This window comes from Dermochelys coriacea, chromosome 1 (assembly GCF_009764565.3).
Source record: "Dermochelys coriacea isolate rDerCor1 chromosome 1, rDerCor1.pri.v4, whole genome shotgun sequence".
Lineage (NCBI taxonomy): Eukaryota > Metazoa > Chordata > Testudines > Dermochelyidae > Dermochelys > Dermochelys coriacea.
The window spans coordinates 324,069,247-324,087,453 of record NC_050068.2 but is presented as its reverse complement, the minus strand read 5'-3'; the positions used below and the strand labels follow the sequence as shown (position 1 = coordinate 324,087,453).

At 44.2% G+C, this 18,207-nt stretch overlaps 1 protein-coding gene across 14 annotated transcripts in view; it reads left to right on the top strand.

Annotated features, from left to right (window-relative positions):
- The window catches only part of KIF21A (kinesin family member 21A), a 184,673-nt gene that overhangs the window by 131,101 nt on the left and 35,365 nt on the right, over nucleotides 1–18,207 (top strand). For 8 of the 14 annotated variants that reach the window (XM_043496644.1, XM_038406470.2, XM_038406452.2 and 5 more), the window contains 3 exons: nucleotides 7,291–7,456; nucleotides 8,082–8,102; nucleotides 17,989–18,049. In XM_043496644.1, the coding sequence (XP_043352579.1) occupies nucleotides 7,291–7,456; nucleotides 8,082–8,102; nucleotides 17,989–18,049 (248 nt within the window). The remainder of the gene's footprint in view (nucleotides 1–7,290; nucleotides 7,457–8,081; nucleotides 8,103–17,988; nucleotides 18,050–18,207) is intronic. The other 6 variants (XM_043496647.1, XM_043496633.1, XM_038406479.2 and 3 more) reach the window with 1 other exon arrangement.

Genomic DNA, 18,207 nt, shown 5'->3' with positions numbered 1-18,207 from the left:
TTTCTAGCCTGTGTATGAAAGATCTGGGGAATCCAAGGTGTAAAGCAAGTGCAGCTTGTCCCATAAGAATCTGCAGCCCACCTGTATCATCAGCCAGGGTGAGGATTTGCTAGTTCATATCCTATCTCTCTAGTATCTTAGACCTATTTTTCATTTTGTTTATTTACTAGGTAATCCACTTTCATCTGTTTGCTATCACTTGTAATCATTTAAAAATCTGTCTTTTCTGGTTAATAATAAACTTATTTTATGTTTTATCCAAACCAGTGAGCTTTGACTGGAGTGCTTGGGGAAAATCTCTGCTTGGTTACCACAAGTGTGCATTGCCCTCTTCACATTGAGGGAGATGTGGACTGGGTATTAAAGCTATGTACTGTCCAGATTTGACCAGGGCAGGACAGTACTGGTCTGGGGTTGTAGGATAGGAAGCTGGTGGTTAGAAAGCCTGAGTGTAACTGCAGCTGGGTGTGTCCCTACATGTGTGAATGCTGGTGAAAGTGCAGGCTGGAGGGCATTGCAGCTTGTCACAGCAGCACAGTGTGAGAGGGAGCCCTGGCTGGTGGGTAGGAGGGCTCAGTGGTACCCCAGTTTCAGGTGGCACCCTGGGGGGAACAAGTCACACCCCCGCCCTCAGTTCTTTCTCAACCACCTTTGGCCTTGAACGGAGCAAGCCGTTGTCCCTTCCTTATTTGCGTCATTAGCATAAGTAGTAGTTGCTTTTGTTTATTTTGTTCTACTTAATAGTGTTTCCTTTCTTTACTCCATTGGGATTAAAGGAGAAAAAAGAAAAAGAAAGGGAAAAAGAATTTAGTTTGTTTCCTGCCCAGTCTCGGGGAATTTCTAACCACCCCCCACCCCACCTGATGTTTAGAAGAATCTAAGTTTTTTCAGTTTAAAAAAAAAAAAAAAGGAGGAGGAGGAAAGACCACCTTTCTTCTGCATTCCTCACTGCTAGAAGATGATAGTCCCCAGCCCAGGGGTATGCCGGCTCTCCTGGCTCCAAGAGGTGCTTCTGCTGCAAGGAGTCGATTCTTGTAATGGCCAGACTCTCTCACTGTGTCTGGTGCTTGGGAGAGTCCGTCAGAAGTGCTTCCCCTGCCACAGCTAAAACGGTAGGAACTGGGAGCTGAAGTTAAAACTTCTCCTTATGGAGAAGGCACTTCAGGCTCCAGGGGATTCCGGTATTGACCCGGTTCATCTCCGGAGCCTTTAAGTTCAAAGGGGGTAGAGTCATGAAAAAAACCAGCATACGCCCCCCCTGTAAAAAAGGCACTGAGTCATTGTTCAGCCAGGAGGGTTCCCCAGCGCTGCCACCTTGGTACTATGGCACCAAAAAACATTCCCCAGTTCTGCCACCTGTTTTTTGACTGGTGAGTTGCTGGCCAGCCAAAGGGGTTCCCCAGTGTGGCCACCTCGGTACCGACAGCATCGTTAGCTCTGAAGCCTGGTACCCAGAAGGGGACCTCTGCTATGAACTCGGCTGCGCTGCCTGAAGAAGCCGCGGGCTCAGGCACTGAGGCAATAGTACTGCCCCCTATGGAGAGAGACAATTACCATACTGTCTCTAAAAGAGTAGCACAGAGAAAACTTTGGTACCAGATGCAACAAAACTTCAATCTAGGGAACGCTCTGCACCTTCTCAACCATCGGTACTGACAACATAACACGGACACTCCTCTGCAGTACCAAGTGAGCCTCCGGCACCCCATGAGCTCTGGTACTCTGGAGATCTGTGACCCCGGTACCCAGGGAAAGACAATTACTGTACCATCTCTAAAAGAACAGCACCAAGAAAACTTTTGGTACCCGGTGCATCAAATCACTCATCTAGGGAGTGCTCTGCAACTTTTCAACCATCGGTACTGACAAAGTACCATGGACACTCCTCTGTGGTACCAAGTGAGCCTACGATACCACATGAGCTCCAGTACCCTGGAGACCTGATGGTTGGGGAAGACACACAATCCCCAATACTTTGGAATCACTCTCGGCATGGGCTGTGTACCACCCATACCCCAGTCAGCACTGCCCTTACGCAGTGACGAGTCTGACAGTGGCCAGGAGGAGGTCATTTCCCTGGCCCCTCATTGTGATCCACCATCACAATACAAGGGTCCTCTTCAATTCCATTGAGCCAACCCATGATCATAGTACAAGCCCCCTGGAGTAACACCACCACCTATGCCCTCCCCTTCCCATGTCTGTATGGCGATCCTTGGGCAACGTACACATCCCACACGTTGCAGCTGTCCAGTGTCTCTCAGTGAGGGTCCAACAGATGGTCTCCTGCAGCCTAGCTGTCCAGAGCCCCTGAGCCAGGGGAGGAGGAAGGTTTATCAGAACAGGAAGAAGGGCTCAAAGGGGAAGCTACCCGTCCGGCAAACTTCTCCTCATCTCTGTCACGTGAGGCTGTAATGCGTCATTACCCCACCCCATTACTAGGGGATGATTTTAAGAATTTCATGGATCTTACCAAGAAGGTGGCAGATGAGCTGCAGATTCTCCTAAAGGAGGTGGCAGATACACATCACAAGTTGGTGGATATTCTGCACATCTCCTCCTCATCCAGAATTGCCCTCCCAATTAATGAGGCGATTCTAGATCTGACCAAAGTCATCTGGCAGACACCAGCCTCCATCACACCAACCAGCAAGAGCCAAAAAATAAAAGCTACATGTCTCTCAAAGAGACAGACTTCCTGTTTCAACATCTGCAGCCCAAACCCATTATATGGGATGTGGTTAATTGATGAAGCAAGCAACATCATGCCCAGTCGACCCCATACAATTGGGCTTGGGAGGACAGCATATTTGTCGGAAACATTACAGTTTAGAGTCATGAATTACTAAACTGTCATGGCCAAATGTAATTTTACAAATTATAGGAAACGCAATGCGTTTCTGGAACATTTACGGGAGGCACAAAAGAAGCAGTTTCAGGCCATTCTCAGAGAGAGTCAGTTAATAGCCAGACCGGTGCTAGAGACAGCGCTGTACATAGCATATACAGGGGCCTGCCCAGTCTCCTTGACAGTGGTCATGAGGCGGGCTTCTTGGCTACACCTTTCTGGGTTGCCCAAAGAGCTGCAGAAGGGCCCAAACTCTTCGCAGAGAAGACAGATTCTTCTCTCCACACCTTGAAGGATTCCTGGGCCACATTACACTCCCTAGGAATCTACGCTGTGGGACAGAAGAGAAGATATACCTCTTAGCCACAGCACAGGTCACAACCTCCTCAATACCACCATCTCAGTGCTGTTACAAGCTGCAGTGTAAGAGGACCAGCGCTCAAAAGTAGAAGCAGTCCGCCTCCCAACCCACGACCTCTCAAACCGCCTCTAAGCACTTTTGATGGGTTGTTCGAGGCCCCGAATAATTATACCTTGCAACATTAGCTGCCATTTGCACACCTGTCGTGCACCTTCAGAAGTCACCTGACCCTCTTTCACGGCAGTTGGGAGAATATCATCTCTGAAAGATGGGTCCTGGAGATTATTTCAAAGGGTTACACCATTTAATTCATGTTCCTCTCCCATTCCAACCCTCCTTCAGGGACCCTTCTAACAAGAACCTACTTTGTCAGGAAGTAGATCATTTGTAATACCTAGAGGCCATAGAACCAGTCCCAGTCCAACTCTGGAGCAAGGGGTTTTACTCCAATTATTTCCTGACCACCAAGGCGAAGGGAGGTTGGAGGCCCATTCTAGATCTAAGGGCATTAAACAAATACGGGAAGGCGCAGAGGTTCAAGATGATCACGCTAGCAGCCATTATTCCAGATCTAGAGCAAGGAGATTGATTTCGGCCCTTGACCTACACGATGTCTACTTCCAGATCTCGATACAACCATTGTACAGGAGATTCCTACAGTTTATCTTTGGGCAGGACCATTATCCGTACTGACTGCTTCATCCAGGGTATTCTCCCAGGTTCTCTCCATTGTAATGGTGCACTAACCCCAGTACAGTGACTGGAGTTTATCAGTGCCAACCTCGATGCAGTCCAAATGAGAGAATTCCTCCCGCTACACAGACTCACCACCCTGGGATGGATGCCTCTCTAATAGGCTAGGGAGTTCACCTACACCACCACAAGGTTCAGGGCAAATGGCCTTCCACAGAAGTGACCCGCCATATCACTCTTTGGGAGCTAAAGGCTGTCAGAAACACCTGTGCACACTTTTTGCCTTTCATCAAGAACATGCACACAAAGGTCATGATGGACAATATGACACACATATTTTACATAAATTGCCAAGGGGGGTGCCAGATCTCTCTCCCTTTGCACAGAAGCACTCAAACTTTGGAGTTGGTGCATCCATCATGATGTGCTCATCTCAGCTGTCTATCTACCAGGGATACAAAACGTGACAGCCGAGAGTCTCAGTTGGAATTTTTCTCACAACCATGAAAGGGAACTGAACTCAGAGGTGCTTCGAGATACATTCACCCTTTGGGGAACTCTGATTACGGATCTTTTCGCTACTTACTGGAACAAGAAACATCCTCGTTAGTGCTCCAGGGCCAGCCTGGGGAAACATTCACTGGGAGACGCTCTTATCCTCCCAGGGGACGGGGATCTCTTATGTGCCTTTTCCCAGTTTCCTCTTCTGTCCAAGGTCCTGTTGAAAATTCAGCGAGACAAAGCAAGAATTATTCTGATTGCCCCTCCTGGCCAGCACAAGTCTGGTTCCCTTACCTGACACAGATGGCAATATGTCCTCCAGTTCCTCTTCAACCCATTCCTTACCTGCTCCTTCAAAACAATGAGCTGATCCTTCACCCCCACCTCCAGTCTTCCACCTCCAGTCTTGGCTCTTTCTGAGTTCTAAGGCTTAGTGGCAGAATGCTCTGACGAACTGAAAGACGTGTTGCTACACAGCCATAAGTTGACCACTTGACATATTTACCTACAAAATGGAAATTATTCCAAGTTTGTCATCATTCTAAACACATAGCCCCAACCTCCTCTTCCCTACCTCTGATTTTACACTGCATTTTAGACCTCAAGATGTCAAAACTCTTACTCAGCTCCCTTAAGGTATAGCTAGTGGCAAAAAAAGCTTTCCCTCACCAGGTAGACAGATACTCGGTGTTCGCTCACCCTCTGATGCATAGATTCCTTAAGGGCATTGGGAATCTCTTCCCTGCTCCCGAGCCTAGGATCTTAACCTAGTTCTCAGGGCTTTGATTAGACCTCCCTTCGAGTCCATGGGAATCTGCTCTCTCTTACACCTGTCCATGAAGACAGCGTTTCTAATTGCCATCACCTCAGCTACACATATAGGAGAAATAGTGGCCTTGATGGCTCACACACCATTCGTGGTCTTTTTTAAAGATAAAGTAACTCTAAGGACATATTCCAAGTTGCTTCCTACTTTCTCTGCACTTTCCATGTGAATCAACAGATCCATCTCCCTGCTTTTTTTTCCCCAAAACCACATTGTGAGAACAGGGAGACGATTCTGTATATGCTAGATGTTAGAAAAATGCTAGCATTGTATTTGGACAGGACTAGGGACTTCAGGAAATCCCCTAAGCTCTTCCTTTCATTCACAGAAAGATCCAAAGGCTCTGTGATATCTGCTTAAAGACTATCCAAATGGGTCTCTGGTTACAGGGCGCAACCTACTGCCTCTGACCTCATGGAGTGCGTATGGACTTTGGACAATTTCTACCTTGGTCACATGCCTTAAAGATATCCCTATCTCAGCATTTTGTAGAGGAGCAACTTGGGCCTCTTCCCACATTTTTGGAGAACATTATGCAATCACTGGAGATTCGGCCTCCAACATGAACTTTGACTCCACAGTATTCTCTGTAGTAACAGACTCCGCTCCAGAGTCCTAGCCTTCTGTGGTGGATACTGGTCAGGAGTCACCTACAGTGGAGCACCCATAAGGACACAACTCAAAGAAGAAGTTACTCACCTTGTGCAGCAACGATGATTCTTTGAGATGTGTGTCCCTACAGATGTGCCACAACCTGCTCTCCTCCCCTCTACTTCAGAGTTCTCCATAGGGCTCTGTGGCAGAGAAGGAACTGAAGCAGGGAGAGTTCATCCACACAGTGCTACATAGCCTCAAGGCAGACCACAAGGGAGGGCAAGCGCATGTGCAGACTCCTCGGACGCTGCTACCAAAATCTCTGATTAGAGGCACAAGGGCGCACATACACCTATAGTGGAGCACCCATAGGGGGACACATCTCGAAGAACCATTGTTACTGCACAAGGTGGTTAACTTCCTCTTTTTATAATTATAAAAAGGCCAAAATTGTGTGAAGCACTATGCTCCTCCTCCTGTTAGATGATTAACATATAGCAGAGCCAAAGTTTTTGCATATTAGCTCCCTTGCTTGGTTTTCGTTTTGTTTTGTTGGTTAGTTATTTCCCTTGTCACACAAAGGCTGATTATAGCAGAACCTGTTGATTTATTTTTCTTATAAAGTACTCATTACAAAGAGGTAAAGGTTTACCAGCATCCTCTTGGGAAAACAGAATTGAAAGAGTGGCCTGAAAACTTAAAATTTGGGGAACTGGATTTCCTGCTGTATCTGCTTGAAGTTTTATAATTCTTTCCTGCAACCTACCTCACGGCAGGCTGTCAAATGTATCGATGTAGTTCCTCTTGCCCTTGAAAAATACACTCAAGAAGATATTTTATTGGTGCACCTTTTAACTATTTAGTTTCCTCCATTTGGAAAACCTTTGCTGTAAGTTCTCCATTTTGGGCAATACTTTCTCAAACTAAATAAGCCTCACAAGTCAATACATCTGTGGAGTTGATCCTAAAATGGATTCTTGTGTAGGTTAGGTTCTGAGAGCTTTCCAGAGAAAACTGAATGTTCATGTAATGATCCTGGAAGTTTATAGTTTTTGTTTTTTGTTTTATAGGTAACATAAAAGGCAATAGATAAGAGGATTGCATTATGGAAAAATTAAGGCCCAAGTTTGTGTGCACTTTGCTTGTGCTTCATTCGGTGCAAAAATCCTGCCTGCTTGGGGATGAACCCAATTTATACATTTGGCTTATGCCTAAATTGGACACCCACTTGGGCATTGTGCATGCTGGAAAGTTTGACCCTGAGGAAAGAAGGTGAAACAGAAAAGCAGACAGAGGATGCCCAAAAAAGTTTGGCCACTAGTTACCTTTTAATCCATTGAAAATATGAGGAGATGCAGCAGATTCAAATTGACCATTAAATTGCAGAAATCAAAACAACATGTAAAATTTCTCATTTACTGACTTTTTCTCAGAATGTTTTTAAAGTACTTGTCATTTTTCTTATAGGGTCTCCAAGCAGCTCAGAAGGAGGCTCAAATCAAAGTTCTTGAAGGACGCCTTAAGCAAACAGAAATTACAAGTTCTACTCAAAATCAGCTGCTATTTCATATGCTGAAAGAGAAGGCAGAATTAAATCCCGAACTCGATGCTTTGCTGGGTCATGCTTTGCAAGGTAATCTAGGCATGTTATAAAGGGGTAGTACACTGCATGTCAGGTTTGCTTTTCATGCATGATGTACTAGATATTTTAGGTCATTACTTTTCTGAATAGATGCTGTATTTTAACATCTTACATTTAAGTACATATACTCCACACTTGACGTGCATGCAAACCATTTTGAAAGTGTAATTGGGGTGACCAGATGTCCTGATATTAAGGGCTTTATGTTATATAGGCAACTTTATTCCCCCCCCCCATGGTGTCCCGATTTTTCACATATGCTGTCTGGTCACCCTAACTGTAATGTCCATGCAGCAGGGAAATGCAGGAAATAAGGAAGTTTTGATTGCCACAATTTTTTAACTCAAAATGTACTGTCTATTGTTTCTACAAAAATTAATATTGACAATTTTGGTATTATTTAAACTTCTAAACATTAAATTCTAAATATTTGTCCCCCTTCTCTCTTCATATGTTTGTACTTTTTGAAGGAGGTGCTATATGTCTGCTACAGCATCTATTCTGCTTTCTCTTAGGTTAAACTATGAATAATATAGTTTAATGTGGGATTTTTTGTAATGGATATGTTTTGATTGGAGTGTTGCTTTTTGTTTCCTTGTTGCTGTTATTTACACAGACCTAGATAGCATACCACTGGGTAAGTATTTTTAGCTTCCTGTGTACTGTACAGCTGCATGAATTACTAATTGTTCATGTACACTAACTGGTGCATCCTAGAATTTGTGAGCGTGTGAACAGTTTGCATGTACTATTTTGTATACATACTCATTATCACACAAGCTTAAAAAACATTCTTTCCTTTAGTGATGCCACTTAAAAACACTCATAAGTACTCAAGCCCACATTAAGAAGTGAGTGCAGCAAATACAGTTGTAGATAAAACTTGTTCCTAATTTACTTGTTAAAGAGCCTACAGTATGTTTATATATATATCTCAATGGGATATTTCATAACATGTAATTATTGCTGTAGCTGTGACAAATAACATTTGTATTTGACATGAAAAATAACTCTTAACATGCAATTAATTTTTAACCTTTTGCAGATAAATTATCTTTGAATTTAAATGCTTTACAGAATGTGTATAATGCACACTGTATAATGGACTATTTTACACTCTTATTCAAGGCTTAATTTATTTTAATAATTTTGTGGACTCAGTATATATTTTGTCACTTTAAAATTATTAGCAAGGTAGGGAATACAAATTAATCCTCCAAAACACCACATTATTTTGGTTGCTCTCTATGAATACATCAGAAATACCTCAGGTTTCACAAAATCTGCAATTCTTTCTGTATAGTTTTGCAAAGTTTCTAACCACATTGAACTGTCTTATACTAATTTGCATACAAGTCAGATAACTTTCAGGGGTAGGGTTTTATTTAACGCATTGGTACTTCATAGAAGATTTTTCATTTAAGGAGGCAGATGCCCCATTCATTATGAAGGTCTGTTGGTTTAAACTGTCATAACTTTGTTGGCTTCATTGGCACTGAGATAATTTTACATCAGCTGAAGATCCACCTCAAAATATGTTGTTGCATCAAGTTAGTATTCATTCAGGAATGATGTCAAAGGTTATTAAAGGTTATAGCTTGGATAAAATAGAAACTTGATCATTTAATGTTAATAATTTTTTATATACTTCAATAATAAGTGTAAGCTTATTAAGTCAATTTGAGTTAGAATAACATTTCTCCAACCTGCAGTCAATGTTATAGTTTCTTCAGCTTTGGATATGTTTTTATTCTGTCAAATTAATCTGGAGCATAGGTCAGGCACTTCTTAGGGGTTTTCAAAATCAAAATAGATATAGAGATATTCTGCAAGTATTTACACAGTGCCTTTCATCTGATAATCTCAGAACACTTTGCAAGCATGAACTGTCCTGCAACACTCCTGTGACGTAGATTAGCTGTAGTATTTTCACTTTGCAATGAGGAAACTGAGTCATGGTGAGGTTAAGGCATCTGCCCAAGACCTGACAAGTGAGGAAACTTTTTCTTCTTTGAGTAGTGTCCCTATGGGTGCTACACTGTAGGTGTGCTTGCATCCTTGTGCTGCTGATCGGAGAACTTCCCTAGCAGTGTCTGTTGGGCCTGCACACACATTGTCTCTGCTCATGCTGAGCCACAATACTAGCCAGTGTGCGTGGGCTAACCTTCTTCAGTTCCTTATCTACGGTCCCTGGCTAGAGACGGAGGCATTAGCAGTCCTTTAAGACTATTATCTTAATCTGCATACTTATAGTTAGTCTCCTAATTATAGTTTTTCCCCTTTCTTTATTTTATCCTTAATAATAATCCTAATAATAATAATAATAATAAAAAAGACTATTTTTTTTCTTCCTGCCTTTTCTCCCCTATCGCGGACCCTTTCCCCCAACTGGGTATGCCTGGTTCTTTGGGCTTCAAGAAATGCCTTACTTGGAAAAAGGTGATCCCGATCATGGCTAAGCACTCTCAGTGCATTCACTGCTTCAGAGAAGGCCACGTACAACAGAAGTGTGGTCTTTGCCAACAACTCCGGCCAAGATCCTGCAAAGACGGAGCTCTGCCAGAAGATTATCTTCATGGAGGCAGCTCTCCGACCCAAGTCACATGGTAGATGTGAGTCTTTTCCACAGCCTTCTAGATCTAAGGGCTGCAGGTCGAAGAAGCAGGCTGCGGACCCTTCTATCAAATCATCTAAGAAGAGAGCAGGAAGCCCCTATAGTGAACCCCAAGATCGCGAATCACCATCTCGCTTGATATCTTCGACCCTTCCAGCACCAAGGCCATCTTGGTCCGGCACCCATGGCTCACAGAAATCGCAGCAACTTGGTACCACTGACAGGCGTATGGACCCAATGGGTATGGGCACCAAGTCATTGGCACTGAAGGACAGGAGTAAGATCTCTTCTAAAAACACACTCCCAGTACACAAGCCCACATCAGTCCTCTTGGTTCCAAGACCTCTGCACCGAGCCTCTTGAGACTGAGAGGAACAGAAAGCCAGTACTGAAGAAGAAATGAATCAAAGACAATATCCTCCTCCTCTCCAGATGAAGCCATCGTGCCTTCTCCCCCATCCTTGGCAGACGACTTTTGTTTCTTTTGGGAACTGACAAAGAATGTGGCAGACGCTCTCCAGATTCCACTGGAGTAAGTCAAGGATACCCACACTCAACTCCCTGATATCCTCCATTCTTTGGCCTCCTCAAAGATTTCCCTCTTGATTAATGAGGCCATTTTGCGGGGGAGGGTGGGATAAAGTTGCCTATATAACATAAAGCTCTTAATATCGGGACGCCTGGTCAGACTAATTCCTCCTCCAGGCAGGAGCCATAAAACTACCTCAACATTCTAGGGGACAGCGAATCGGGGCGACTGCTTTGGGGGGGCCCCGTGGGCTGGGGCGATTGGCCGTTACCGCATTGGCAGCGGGTGAATCACTGGCTGGGGGAGGCTACCCCCAGCTCCACCTCTTCCACCCGAGGGGGAGTGTGCCCTGTGCCCACCGCCCTGATGGTTAGTGCACGGCAGCAGCATTGCCGCTTCTTCAGACCTCCTGGAGCTCAGCGGCACTGCTGAAGCGGAGATCTGGGGGGGGTGGAGTGTGGGCATGGCCACACCTCGCTGTTTGGGGAGGCATTGCTGCCCCCAGCCTCCCCTACCTGCCCCCAGTGCGGTCAGTCCCGGAAGTTCCCCCCCGGACATCGCTTCCGCCCCAGACCCCACACCCCTGTAGGGATGGCCCTGCTCGTTATTTCCTAATACCCAAAAGGAAGGGAGGTTGGAGATCCATACTAGACCTCAGAGCTCTCAGCAAGTTTGTCAAGGCTCAAAAATTCAAGATGACCATTCTAGCATTGGAACAGGGAGACTAGTTTTCAGCCCTTGATCTCTACGGTGCCAATTGTTACATCTCAATCCTACTGGCTCACAGATGATTTCTCAGATTCACTCTGGAACACGACCACTACCAATACAGAGTGCTGCTCTTCAGGCTGTCATCAGCTCCAAGAGTATTTTCCAAGGTTCTCTCAGTGGTGCCCATTCATTCACACTCTCAAGGGATAAAGATTTGCCTCTACCTGGACGATTGTGTACTCAGAGCTCGATCTCTCCAGGAGGCTCACAAAGTCACCAACACTTCAATATATTTGTTTGCAGAACTGGGTCTACAGATCAACCCACAGAACTCAACCCTCAATCCCGTGCAATGCCTGGAATTCCTGGGACCGACCTCGACACATCACAGGCCAAAGCCCTCTTACCTCAACACAGGTCCCTATCCTCAGTCACATTTATAGACACCATTCAAAGCAGCCCACAACTCTTCAGATATATGGCAGCAGGCATAGTGGTGATAGCTCATGTCAGGCTTCACATAAGATGCTGCCAAATGCAGTTCAGCTTGGTTTGCAGACTGAACAATTATAGGTTGGACAAACCCCTATCACTACCCACCAGGATCAAAAACTCCTTAAATTGGTTGAAGGACCCAGCTAATGTTTGCAAAGGGATCCCCTTCTCACAAACATCACCGTCATTGCTCCTCACCACCAACACATCACTCGTAGGGAGGGGTGCACACCTAAATGGCCTCACGACACAAGGCAAATAGTCACCCATGGAGATGTCTCTCCATATCAATCTCCTTGTGGAATGCCTACACCCGTTTCCTTCCATTGATCACAGGATCACACACAAAGATCCTGACAGACAACATAGCCTTTATGTATTACATCAATCGGCAGGAGGGAGCCAGATCACCCTCCCTATACGCAGAAGCGATGAGATTATGGAATTGGTGCATCTGACAGAATGTTATACTGTCTGTGGTATATCTGCTGGGTACTCCAATCTTGACAGCAGACAGACTCCATCACAAATTTCCACACAATCATGAGTGGGAGATACACCCATCCATACTTCACGACTTATTTAGATGATAGGAGACACCATCTTTGCCACTCACCTGAACAAGAAGTGTCCACACTACTGCTCCAGAGCGGGGATGGGACAACACTCCTTAGGTGATGCTCTCCTCCTCACCTGGGACAGGGACCTTCTTTATGCATCCCTCTATTTCCCCTATTGTCGAAGGTCCTGCTGAAAATAAAAAGGGACAGAGCTTGTGTCATTCTGATTGCTCCTACTTCGCCGAGACAGACCTGCTACTCTTACCTGTCACAGCTTGCAACGTGTCCGCTGATCTCTCTGAGCCACTCCACACCTCCTCTCACAGAAAAAAGGAAATACCCTACATCCCAACTTGGGGGATGCTCCGCCTAAAGGCATGGCTTCTGTTTGGTTCCAACACCTAGAAAGCTCCTGATCAAGAGAGGTACAAGAGATTCTATTATACAGTAGAAAGTCCTCGATACGGCACATTTACCTGCAGAAATAGACCAGGTTTCAGATTTGGTGCATGTCCCAACAGATCTCCCCAGCATCTGCAACTCTTCCACATATAGGCTATACTTTAACATTAAAATAGTCCGGTCTTTATCTAAGCTCTCTGAGGGTCCACCTAGCGGCTATTACAGTTTTTCACCAACCTGTAGAGGAGCACTCAGTGCTGTCACATCCAACTACTAAAAGGTTCCTCAAAGGCATATGTGATGGGGTATGCATACTCCTCACTGGGCAAGATAGGATTAACTCTGCATTATGGGCGGTGCAAGCCCCACCCTTCAGACCATCCTGGCATACTCCAACTACTACCACAGTATAAAAAGGAGCAGCCCAGCTCATTCTAGGCTGATAGCCAAGGAGAGAGAACGCTTGGTGGAGGCTCTAGACCAGAAGCTGCTATAGCTGCAGACTGCAAGAGCTCGAGGACCCAGAGCCCAGATTGGTGACCTGCAACTCTCAACGAGCATCCAGGAGCTGGAGTTCCAGAGCATTAACCCAGCCAGAATCCGGAGATCCTGACGGCATAGCGACTGCTACCTCAGTAACCACAGTAGGAAGTGGCCCAGGGAGGCAGGGGGAGTGGTATCTACCACCTGAGCAAAGTCAGCATGTTGCTGTAGGATTCCCCGCTGACTGGGTGATGACTAACCCCATTGCAGACCGGGCCCTGGGCTGGGACCCGGTGGAGAGGGAGGGCCCGGGTCCCCATTCATGGCCGTCACCCGCCCCTAGGGAGCGGCCCGCTTCCCTGACTCTGGCTGATAGGCCACACAGCCCTGACCCTAAGGGCAGGTACATTGACTCTGGCCTCTAGGCCGTGCTGTTTTCAGCCCGAGGACCGTCTGGCTGACCGTAACCCTAGTGGGGTCACACCCCACCCCAAAGGAGGATGGGGTGTGCATACCTCCCGGCAGCATAGTAAACCTCTTCCCTCAACCTCGACTTCTGACTCTGCATGGGACCTGAAAGGACTGAGTAGGCCCCACTTCAAACCCATGGCCACCTGTTCACTAACATACCTATCCATGAAAATCGCTTCCTGGTAGCGATTACCTTGGCCAGGAGAAAAGGAGAGATAGCAGCTCTGATGGTGCATCCTTCCTACACGGTATTTTTTCCGCACAAGGTTACACTCAGACCACACCAAAAATTCATCCCTAAGGTAACCTCTCAGTTTCACATGAATCAGTTGATTCATCTTCCAATCTTCTGCCCCAACCCTAACCGAGACAACAAGCAGGGCTATATTGCTTACCCTGGATGTCAGGAGAGCCCTGGCCTTCTACCTAAGGACAGGACAAAGGCCTTCAGGAAGTCCCCTAGGCTTTTCCTCTCCATGGAGGAAAGATCCAAGGGCTCAGCAATATCAGCCCAAAGACTTTCCAAGTGGGTCTTGAATTGTGCTGTCATCTGTAACTGATGCAAGTCCTGGCCCTCCAGAAGGGGTACTGCTCGGGAGTCATCTGCAGTGGAGCACCCATAGGAACACTACTCGAAGAAGTTACTCACCTTGTGCAGTAACAATGGTTATTCGAGATGTGTTCCCCTATGGCTGCTCTACAACGCACCCATCTCCCTTCCACTTCACAGTTCTTGTCTTGACTCTGCACTAGAGAAGGAACTGAGGAGGGTTAGCCCACGCACACTGGTTGGTCTCAGGGTGCAGCATGAGGAAAGACAGCGCATGCGTGGGCCTGATAGACACTGCTACTGAAGTTCTCCAATCAGCAGTGCAGGGATACAAGCACACCTACAGTGGAGCACCAGTAGTGGGACACATCTTGAAGAATGATTGTTACTGTAAAAGGTGAGTAATTTCTTCTTCTAGTATTGCATCCAATTGGGAAAAATATTATGATCTAGAATGACAGGGTGGCTGAAACTATTTTCTGATGCCTTAGGGCTCTTGCTTCCCTAAAAAGTCCTGCTTCCACTGATAGCAATAGTAAAATTCCCATTTACCTCAAGAGGAGCAGGATGAAACCCAAAGTAGAACTCCAACTCCCTTCTTCAGAATAACGTTTATCCATATTAGCCCTATGCATAAAGCAAAGTGGAATTGTATTAATGCATTAAACCTTTCTAAACTTAGAAACAACTTTCTTTTAAAAGACCAAAAAAAAAGTCATAATTAAAAAAAAAAGTGGCTTTGTCTCTTATGCTGAGAAAGTCATTCCTCTTCAAGTGTGTATGCGCGTGCACACATACACTGGTCACAGTGATAGATGATATGTAATTAGGTCAACAAGTTCCATCCTGTGCTGTTTTATGCTGCGTGGCAACTAACGAGACAGCTGCACTGCTTGACTTGCCCAGTTCATTTTATAAATAGAGAATAAACCATATCCTGAACTACAAGTACACAGTTACAGTGGGTTGTGTGTCCACCACTATCCTGATGTGTTGTTATAGCTTTGTAAGTCACAATCTGCTTGTACTATGTTTTATTGTTTATGATAGGACTTTCTTCCACCTCTCCTCTCCCCTCCCTTTCCCTATTCATGAAATGTTGCTAGATTGACTAATTTCTGAATCACCACTAGAATTGTTTTTCTCGTTAATGAGATCTGGTCATTCATGAGTATGACTCGCAGCCATGAATGAGCTGATCAGTCTTGAGAGGGGAGCAAGGCAAGTGTCATTTCCTCAGAATGAAATATAATGTGTCTCTGTACCCTTGTCAGACTAGTTACATTCTGACAGTTTGTCCTCACCTCCAAGACGCTCTGCTGTTCTTTGTCCATGTGCATCTCTGCTTTCATCTCCTGGTACTCTTCGTCCCCCCGCCATCTGGTGGGCTGCTCACCTTAATGTTCCTGTTGTCTTCACTCTCTCAGAACTCCACATCTGATTTCACTATGCCACCTGTCATGGCCTCCCTCCTTTGTGCCTAGCAATCTCACTTCAAATCCTGCCTCAAAACCCATTTCATTTGGTTAGTACTACATGCTAGTCTCCACTGAGGGGCTTCCCAAAGTCCTTCCTGGGCTTTGATTATAAAACAAACATAAAAAGGAGTTAATGTAACATGACAACTCAATTGAGTCCACAAACAAAACCTTCTACTGTTTTCCCCTCTACAGCATTTTTGATTGTCTGGCTTTTATTTTGTTGTGTTAGCTATAAAAATTCGGTTGTAAGCGTTTTGTGGCAGGGATGTAGAGTTAAATTCAGCCCTAGTGTCCATAAGTCACTGAGAAATATGTTAATTTTATCCTCAGTGTTTTTGGAGGTCTTGCTAGAAAGAAAGGTATTCTGTCTTGTCTTTCCTCTTTTTTGCAGACACATATTAATGAAATACTTACAGAAGGCTCAATGTGGTCTCAAATCTAAAGAGGAACAAAAGGAGAACATTTGAAGTAGTATTCCTGTCACTTGTCTGTCTTTGTAATATTGTTATTTTTATCCAATAACTAAAGTTATATTGTTAAACTAGTACAAAAGTTGAGATGCATCACCTAGGTTTAGGTTGACAAAGTCTTTGAAGATTGTGGAAGCATTTTTGGATGTGGATAGTCTGATGTGTACAAAAAGGCAGCATTTGCATTCACTCAATTTATTCACTACTGTATGTGGTTCAGCTGAGTGCTATCTTTCCTACTTCTTTCAAAAGTATGAACTTGGATAAATACATAGACAAACTTGGTTTAACATTGATACTAGAGCTGGTAGGAAATTTTTCGATGAAACTTTTTTTGTCAAAAAAATCTGTTGAAACCGAAACTATGGGAAACATACAGGGTTAGATGAAAGTTTCATCAAGAAGTTTCTCAGGTCTAAGGATGGAATTTCTAGAGGGAGAAAGACTGAGACGCACCACAGAATCACTGAGTAGTTAGGGCACTCATTTGGGGTGTGTCATCTGGGACCCATTTGGGAGCAGACACTTAAACACAGATCTTCCAGCTGCATCCCAGGGGACTGTCCTGATCACCAGCTTGTTGGCTAGCCTGAGGTTTAGAGATCTCTCATCCTCTCCTGTTGGAGCTATCCTACTGTACCTATTTCAGAGCAGGGACTCAAATCCAGGTCTCCTGTATCCCAAGGTATATCTAAGAAAACAAGAAAGGAAAATTATAGATTTTGTTTATTGTTGTGTAATAAAGTGACTTTAGATTTCAGCAAAACAATATTGAATACATGGGATTATTTGAATGTGCTGAACAATTAAGGGACTTGGCTTAAATATTACATCTACTGCATTTTTTAAAAAACAGTGTTTAAAACATTTCTTAGTTTTTTTGTTTTTAAATTACATTGTTTTTACTGTCAAAAGTACGTAAACACTGGACTGGTTAACTTAATTTACCATCTTGTATTGTTTGCATGCAAATGTGTTAATCTGATGATGATGATTTACTGTTACAGTGAATGACATGCATGCTGACATTGTCTTATGTGAACAGATGTTTATATCTGTTTTGTTAGAGGAGTCACTTCTACTGCACAGCCTCTTTTTGCACTTAGTTTAAATATAGAGTTTGTAGTTTTTTTAGGAAGCTGTTCTGCAATGTTACAGGGTGGTATCATACTCTTCTAAAATGTAAATGCTTGTATACTAATAAAGTGCTTGCTTTTGTCAACCCAATCATTGAAAATAGTCCCCAGCTCACTTGGCTAAAAGAAATAGGGGAAAAAATTTTACCTCAGAATTAGAATTTCCCTTCCTATATCTGGATAATTCCAAAAGAAGAGGGGGGGGAGAGAGCTGTCATGTTTGTTATGAATGCATTTCACACTACTCACTATTAATCTTTTCTTTCTGTTTCCTCCATTTTTCTAGAATTTCCCTTATAAGTACATCATTCTGGTTTTTTACACCTCATTGGTAGTGCACTGCAAAAAATGTAGGGATGCTCTCTTGACACTATATTCTTAAGCTGAGATTTTTTCAAAGGAACTGATGGGAGTTAGTTGCCTAGCTCTCACTGAAATTCAATGGGAACAGCCAGTGAGCACTCTTGAACTCTTTTGAAAATCACCACTTTGATATATATTTCCTCACTGGAAGATAAATGTAGATGAATTAAATGTTTCAGTGTTTTCTAGGAAGCACTTTCAGTCCATGTACCTGTGATGCATGAGCTTTCTAACATTATCTTTTTGGAAATTTTCTAGAAAATGTAGAAGATAGTACTGATGAAGATGCCCCACTGCACAGCCCTGGAGCAGAAGGAAGGTAAGAGAGTTCTGTTAATTGTATAACTTGCCTTGTTTCCAAAAACTAAGTGCAACTTCTTTTCTTTTACTAAGTCATTATTGATCCATTAGAAAATACTTTTTATAGTGGTGTCTTCTCATTTTACCCACAAATTCAGCCAAAAAGTTGTCAAAGGA